At 40.9% G+C, this 8,170-nt stretch overlaps 1 protein-coding gene across 1 annotated transcript in view; it reads left to right on the forward strand.

Moving 5' to 3' along the window:
* Stx7 (syntaxin 7) overlaps positions 1–8,170 on the forward strand; it is a 37,360-nt gene that overhangs the window by 26,011 nt on the left and 3,179 nt on the right. Inside the window, exons 4-9 of the mRNA XM_028766445.1 lie at positions 846–939; positions 1,654–1,791; positions 2,916–2,968; positions 3,587–3,683; positions 4,829–4,901; positions 6,955–7,037. Of these exons, the coding sequence (XP_028622278.1) occupies positions 846–939; positions 1,654–1,791; positions 2,916–2,968; positions 3,587–3,683; positions 4,829–4,901; positions 6,955–7,037 (538 nt within the window). The remainder of the gene's footprint in view (positions 1–845; positions 940–1,653; positions 1,792–2,915; positions 2,969–3,586; positions 3,684–4,828; positions 4,902–6,954; positions 7,038–8,170) is intronic.

The following is an 8,170-nucleotide window of genomic DNA, read 5'->3' on the forward strand; positions in this document are numbered from 1 at the left end:
TCCTTGTGTGCAGTCAGAGGTGTACAGGGGAGCCCCACTGGCTGTCCTTGTGTGCAGTCAGAGGTGTACAGGGGAGTCCCACAGGCTGTCCTTGTGTCCAGTCAGAGGTGTACAGAGGAGGCCTGGTGTCTTTTCTAAGCATTCCTCTAATTCAAGATTGTATTGTTGAATATTAAGGTTTACTTCATTGAAATTTGTACATTTTTCTCTATATCTAGGAAAGCAGAGGTATAGGTATAATCTTGTATTCAGGTCTGTTTATAAGGAAGCCCTTTATGTTTCCCGCTTCACATTTAACTACTGGTCAGTTTGTCCTACTGGCCTTCTCTTTCATCTTCCTAAGTGTTCATATAAAGAAATACAACCTTCCAGATATACCTCAGACCTGAGAACTGGACAAAGACAAATAGTCTTTCCTTCTCAGATGCCCTGATAAGAGCTGTCCACACTTGCAGTCCCTTAAATATAAAGGACCAGCCAGCCAGCGCTGTCCTGACCACAGCCCTTCTCACCGGAGTCTACATTTATAGCTACTGACTTTACTCATAGGTAACATCACCTGGTACTTGTTTCTCTAGGCATGGGTACTCTGGGTGAGTGAAGACTCCTATGTCTGTTTCTTAGTGTCTACCAAAACCCAGGACCTAAAGATTTGGTTTGACAGAAGAAATTGACAGCCAGTTCAGAAAATTATGAGTACTTTTACAGTTTGTAGTTTGAGTAAATACTTCGGCAAAACCCCAGTTACCAGGGTTGATATGGGTGGGACAGAGCTTTTCTTTGCCTATACACATCACTCCTTTCTGTTTTTGCTTTATTATTATTATTTTCCCTTTTTACTTCAGGCAGCAGAAGCAGCAGTATACCAACCAACTTGCGAAAGAAACAGATAAGTACATTAAAGAGTTTGGCTCTCTGCCCACCACTCCCAGTGAACAGGTACGTGGCTTCAGATGTGAGTTTTGATGTGCTGAATAGGAGAGAAATTAAATGCATGGTCGGGTCTTTGAACTGGGATGCTACAAAGGAAGTGAGGCAGCCAAAAATAAGTGTATTTGAGATTAGTTCCCAGAACACAAAACTGTATTTAGTTGTTCAGTAGCATCATGTGCTTCCATAAAGCAGAAATTATTTCCATGTAGTTGCCCTGACCCATAATTAATGTACGCTGAGAGACTGCCTCCTGTGTAATTGCTTCCTGGCTTTGCAGGACCACCCCCCTCAGTCTCCTACACCTCACCCTCTCCACACTCCCACCCCCACTCAAGCGTGCATATACTCAAGATGTGCCTGGGACACAGTTATCTCTTTGCTTACTTACTACAAGTCATGAGGTATATAGGGTATAGGTTTTATTTTCCTAAAAATGGGATTACTTAAAATTAACCTTAACACCAGGACTGACTTGTCAGCAGCTAGGAAAGCCTAAGGCAGAGGTCCTGCAGGGCTGGCCTTCTGCCTGATGATCAAAGTGCAAGTGCTGGAAACCACTGGAAATGTGAGTGAAAGGCCCTCAGAGAGTTTCTGTGATTGGGGAGTAAATGACAGTTGTCAGGATCTAATAAAGAGCCAGACATTAGTGAAGCAACCACTGGAGGTCCCAGCAAGCTTCTCAGTTTGATTTACTAGGCCATTTCTCTCCCATCCATCTAGCGTCAAAGAAAGATACAGAAAGACCGATTAGTGGCTGAATTCACCACATCGCTAACAAACTTTCAGAAAGCCCAGAGGCAAGCTGCTGAGAGGGAGAAAGAGTTCGTTGCTCGAGTGAGAGCCAGTTCCAGAGTATCGGTAGGTACTTGAGGGACAGCTGAAAACATGGCTTTTGCATCATCCCAATATGTTAAGTTGTAGAGATCTGTGGCATTCTTAAGTCTGTGACTGTTTAAAAGGTTGTCTCCTCAGGTTTTAAGAAGTCTAATGTTGTGTGCTGCTGAAGTCACTCCTCATGGAGCATTAGCAGAGCACAGACTACATAAAAATCAAAAACCTGGAAGAGATCAGTGAATCTGACATGGACTCTTGAGTTAATCCAGTTTGAAGTCTCTCAGGAGTTGCCACTAGTTGATGTTTCATTCTTTAATGCTCAGGTCTCACAATGACATTAAATATGAGTTAAATGATATTTATTATTTGGGCCTTGTAAATAGTGAATCAGTGAATTCCCTCCTTGTCGGCGTAAGGTATTATTTTGACTGCATATTGCATATGCAGTTGACCTTGAAAATTAGAACAAGAACTTAGCTTTCCCTGCTCGTATTGCACATGTGTGCATATACCTATATGTATTCACACACATGTATACCCATAAGTATGCACACACATGTTCACACCCATACACATACTTGCAAACACATACCCAAAATATGTGCACACACATACACTCACCCATATATATGCTCACATGCACATACACAAATGTATATGCACATACATGAACACACCATATGTATACTCATATATACACAACAAAATATATGTACACACACATACAACCATACATGTGCTCACATGTACACACACACAAATGTACGCACACATACATGAACACCATATGTATGCTCACATACACACACCCAAATATGTACACAAAGGCATGCACACACACATATTCATATGCTCATATACACATACACACACCCATATGTACATATATGCACACATCTATACATATCACATGTACATACACACATCCAAATGTATGCACACACATGCATACACCCATACATATGCTCACATACACTGTATAGACCCAAATGTATGCACATGCATATGTGTATGAACACTCCTGCATGAACATGTACACATGCACACACACACACATGAACATATACTCACACAAAACCTTCAGGGGAAGTATGAATGTTTGTTACTTTTTCTTATTCTTGCTTTTTTCTGCCCTCTAAATTATTCAGGGAGGTTTTCCTGAAGACAGCTCAAAAGAGAAGAATCTTGTATCCTGGGAAAGGTAAAAAATAAGAAAACTGCTTTGCAAATCAAAAGATAATTTTTGAGGTTTTATATATTATAGTCCATGATGCAGGAAACCTTTTATTATGGCATAAATAGCCTATTATTTATCAACTGAAGTATATTTTGGAAAAAAGGTAAATATTTATAAACTATTTATTATGTAATATATTAATAGACCTCACAAATAAACTTATTTTCTTACTTTTAAGAATAAAATATCCTTATATGAAGTTACCAAGTATGACTTTGAATAAGTAAATCAAAAGCTATATAAGCTGAAACCATGAGTATAATGAAAGTGGGGTAAAATTTGGATAAAATATCTATTTATACCTAGAAGTTTTTCTTTATTTATTGAGGCTCTTTGGAGACAGGATCTCACTGTGTTATCCAGGCTAGCCTGGGATTCACCGTGTAGCCAGGACCGACCCTAAGTTCCAGGTCATTCTGCATTACCCAAAGAGAACTAAGATTATGGGCATGGATCATCACGGCTACTTATTTCAACACCTTTTTAAATGAGCAATATTCTGATCTTGAGGATCAAAATATCTGGTTTAGTAAGCATGTCTTAAGTAGTAAGTAAGTCTTCTTTCTGTGTTTGTTTTTTTAGCCAGACACAACCTCAAGTGCAGGTCCAAGATGAAGAGATCACAGAGGATGACCTCCGACTCATCCATGAAAGAGAGTCTTCAATCAGGCAGCTGGAAGTAAGCCTGAGAAGACCGTGCCTGGCTGCTGCTCCATTCACACATCTGCCAGTTTGATGAAATTCCTAGTGTAGAATTTGGAATAGTTCCTGTGTAAGAAATGAGACTGTTGGTACTAGGGTGAGAAGCTGTATTCCTCCCACATTGTTAATCACCCAGAGTTCTCTTTAGTATTGAGAAAGCGCCACTCTAGAAATAAACACCCACCCGAAGAACCGGAGCAGTGCCGTGAAGCAGAGCCACACCATCCCTTCACAAGCGAGACTTTGATGGTAGCCTTAAGAGAACTATAATTTTCTTAGGGTATCTACATCACAGAGATGAGGGATTTGGTCACTTGTAGTGCTGTTGAACTGATCCCATTCCTAAAAGTGGGCTCATAGAAGCTACCAGTGACTACAGTTCACTGAAGGTCTTCCATGTGCCAAGGCACTGTGATAACTGTGTGAATTTTTCTCATTCCTTCCTCACAAAAGCTCTTTAAACTTTCTAAATATGTCATTATCGTTGACATTTTACAGATGGGGAGGCTAAGCCCATGATAGATGTACAGATGTCCTTACACACCTAGACAAAAGAGTCTCTAGTCAGGAAAAATAAATAGGTATATATCAAGGAAAATAAAGTTACAGTTTCTTTATCCAATAAATTTATAATCTGTTTGCCCACTAATGATGTTCATAATTTCATTATGATCTACAGGATATTCAAAGTTATTAACGCATGGCTTTAAATTTATACATGTTTTATTCATTGACATTGTCAAGTTGATGGGTAAATTTTTTTTGAAATACAAGAATATTCATATTTTTCTAATCAAATATTGGTTGTGACAAGAGAATTTATCAGGTTGATCTTAGTACTCTACGGCCTTCCTCAGTTTCAGTCCTGCCTGCCTCACTTGAGGTAGTGGATGTCACAGATTTACTTTGGGCAACTAGAAGGCTGTTTAGTTAGAATTGCTTATAGTTGTATATTTTTCTGATGTTCCTAAAATTTATATTTTACTTTTAAATGCATGCTTATAAATGTATGAGTGGGTGTAAGTTTGTTTGTTTCTTTTCTCTTTTCTCTTGAACTTCCCCACTGAAGGAATGGGGCCCATGTTTCTAATAATGCGTAATAATGTGTGCTTTTTGTCTTAGGCTGATATTATGGACATTAATGAAATATTTAAAGACTTGGGAATGATGATTCATGAACAAGGTGATGTGATTGGTAAGTCCTGCTGCTGGGGACTGAGACGGGAGCCAGTGACCTGCAGTTCACCTGCGGCAGCTTTCTCAATAGAGTACCCTCCTTTCCATTTCTATAGTCTCCGCAGTTTGCAGGCGCCCTTACCTCTGTTTGCATTCTCGCTGATTAAAGAAAGCTTTCCTTGCTTCAGAAGCTCAGAGTGTAATCAGCACCTCCTCATGATGGGACATAAGGCCCCACGTGGCATCCCAGCCTACTCCAGTGCTTCCTTTTCATTTTTATCCAAATAGGACAGAGGATCTCATGGTCTTTGTAATTGTGTATGCTGTCTTGTTTTGGGGAAAATAGTTAGCTGTTTGCCTAGTTATTTGTTCTACCAGTTACCAAATAGTTTTTGATGGATTAATGCAGCTCATTTAATACTAGAGGACCGAGACCCATGACATTAAAGCTTTAGGTTTGGGATGTAACTGTGGAAGTGTGTAATAGATGAAGTCATTAAAAAGGTAAAAGGATCTGGAGGGAGAGTTCAGTGGGCAAGAGCTCTTGTAGTGTAAGCTGAGTCTGAGATCATACACCTGGGAAAAGAAAGCTGGGTGTGGCCACACATGTTCCTAACCCAGAACTATCAAATGCAAAGACAAGATCTTTGTGCTTTGTTCCTTGCCTAACGTCAGGTCTAGGGAGACCCTGCCTCAAAGGAATAAAGTAAGAGTAGTGAAACAGGATACCTGGCATCCTCCTTTGGCCTCTGTGCACACAGATGCAGGTACCCAAATACACGTATACACATACACCACACATACATATACCACAGTCATACACATTCACACTCCCATCCATGTACACATGTGCATGTGCATAACACACACACACACACACACACACTATGGTAAGGCTGGAGAGATGGCTCAGTTAGTAAAACAGGTTGGTACACAAGCCATGAAGACCTACATAGAAAGACTAAGTAGAATGTGGGCACATGCTACCCTGGTCCTAATCTGAGAACTGAAGAGGCAGAAACATGGGTATCCCTGGAGCTCGCTAGTTAGTCTTGCTGAATTAACGAGCTCTAGATTCAGTGAGAGGCTGTGTGTCAAAAAGTAGTGAGGAAGACATCTAAGGAAAAGACCTGATGTCAACTTCTGGCCTCCACACCGGTATTTACAAGTATGTGCACACCAGACATCTATAGTCAATATATAGAAAGACCAGGGTGTAGTTAGAATACAGTCATCAGCTCTGACACCTAGAGAAGTACTGAAAAGAACACTGGTGAGTCAGGAGCCAAGAGATTGAGTGTCTGCCACTGAGGAAGGATTGATGAATGTGACACAGTGACCTTTGAGAGTCTGCAGGGAGGAGGAAGAGATGAGATCTCTGGTCCTGCAAACCAGTGTCAGTTCTACCCTCAGGTTAGAACAGGGTAGAAAGGAAGGGCTACAAAGGCCTGTGGTTCCTGGGTGAGGTTTACACCTCTCTGAAGTTAGGAGAAGGAAGAAACCAGAATGTTACCAGATTCTTACAGCAAAGTTGGCCACTGCACCATGCATAGTAGGTAGAGCATTGCATTTATGTGAATGACTCGAGGTAGGCTGCCCTTACAGAAGTAAACACAAAGCCAAGAGAGACTCCTAGAACCGGCAGAGCATTTTTGAGTAAATTGACATACAAAGGACCAAGGTTGAGTGTTTGGACTCATCTATTGCTCTTGGGGAGACTGTGTTTTTGAGAAGTTGAGGTGGGTTTCTTCCTATGTGATGATGAAAGTCTTTGGGACTGGGCAGAAGGGGGTTTGTTTGTTTGTTTTGCACTTTGGTCTTGAGACAGTGAAATCTCTAGGGTTAGAAACTGGCAGGTGCTAGTGATGGTACTGATTCAATATCTGCAAAATGACACTACTGTGTTGTATCCAGATGGAACTGGAGAAGATGATTAAGGTCCTCCGTTTATACATTTGTGTGTTGGCTGGGATATGTCCTTTCCTTAAATGTCTGTTGCATGAAATTTAGTGATTTATTGTAGAGTATCAAATGTGTTTAACAATGCTGTGTGTGTACATTTTATTTTAAAGACAGCATAGAAGCCAATGTAGAAAGTGCAGAGGTTCACGTTCAGCAGGCAAACCAGCAGCTGTCAAGAGCAGCCGACTATCAGGTAACATTAACTGTAATACATTTCCTTATCACTTGGAGTTTTAATTTAAAATACAAGTATATAACTACTTTGAAGTGGCTGTGTATGCTGATATTAGAATTATGTGGAAAGTTAGTGGTGGCAGTGGTCAGAAATATGTCAGTCAATTTGAAATGCCAGTCAATTGGCTTGGGCATCTGTTTTTTCATGGTGATCCACAGAAATAGGAAGTCATGAAGCTTTGCAAGAGATACTATTCCAGGCTTTACCCATTGTGGATAAAGCTTTCCCTGCGAACATCATAGCTGGCAAGGAACCCAACTGGGTAAGCGAAAAATGAAACTTAGAGTCAGCACAACATGGCCGGTACTTGGTCAAAAACTTCTGCAGTCCAACACCAAGCAATATATTTTTCATATATTTAAATACAGTAAAAATGGAAACCATTTGGAAAAAATGGAACCATTTGATTCCTTAGATGGTTATCACAACAGAGCTTCAGGCATGGCTACATTGAAGAACATCTCTTTAGCAAAACACATGTGGCCTTTACATGAATAAGCATGGGTTCTCTTGACAGATGAGCAGCACTCAGGACAAAGATCTAGAGAGCAAAGGTCTAATAAGCATAAAGATGGGTTCTGTTGACTGGGAAACAATGCTGGGGATTCTCGGGGATTCACTGAAGCTGGCTTTACAGAGTAGAAAAGATCACTAGGTATTAACACACACATTCCCAGATGTATGGATGGCAAACAGTATCAGTGTTTTTCATTGGAAAAAAATCCATGTGTAAATTCTGGTGTTTCTAGTGCTATGTGGGAGCTGTTCTCTGTATCTGTGACAGTTTCTGATGTGACAGAGACAGCCCAACATGGAGAGACCTCTTGGGTGGCCTGCTCCCCTCCGTTTCCCTCCCTTCCTTCCCTTCCTTCCTTCCTTCCTTCCTTCCTTCCTTCCTTCCTTCCTTCCTTCCTTCCTTCCTTCCTTCCTTTCTTCCTTTCTCCTCCTCTTCCTCCTCCTTCTTCTTCTTTTTTCTCCTCCTCCTCCTCCTCTTCCTCCTCCTCCTCCTTTTTTCTCCTCCTCTTCCTTCTCCTCTTCCTCCTTCTCCTTCTTTCTCCTCCTCCTCCTCCTCCTCCTCCTCCTCCTCCTCC

The sequence above is a fragment of the Grammomys surdaster genome, unplaced genomic scaffold (genome assembly GCF_004785775.1).
Source record: "Grammomys surdaster isolate TR1022 unplaced genomic scaffold, NIH_TR_1.0 168, whole genome shotgun sequence".
NCBI lineage: Eukaryota > Metazoa > Chordata > Mammalia > Rodentia > Muridae > Grammomys > Grammomys surdaster.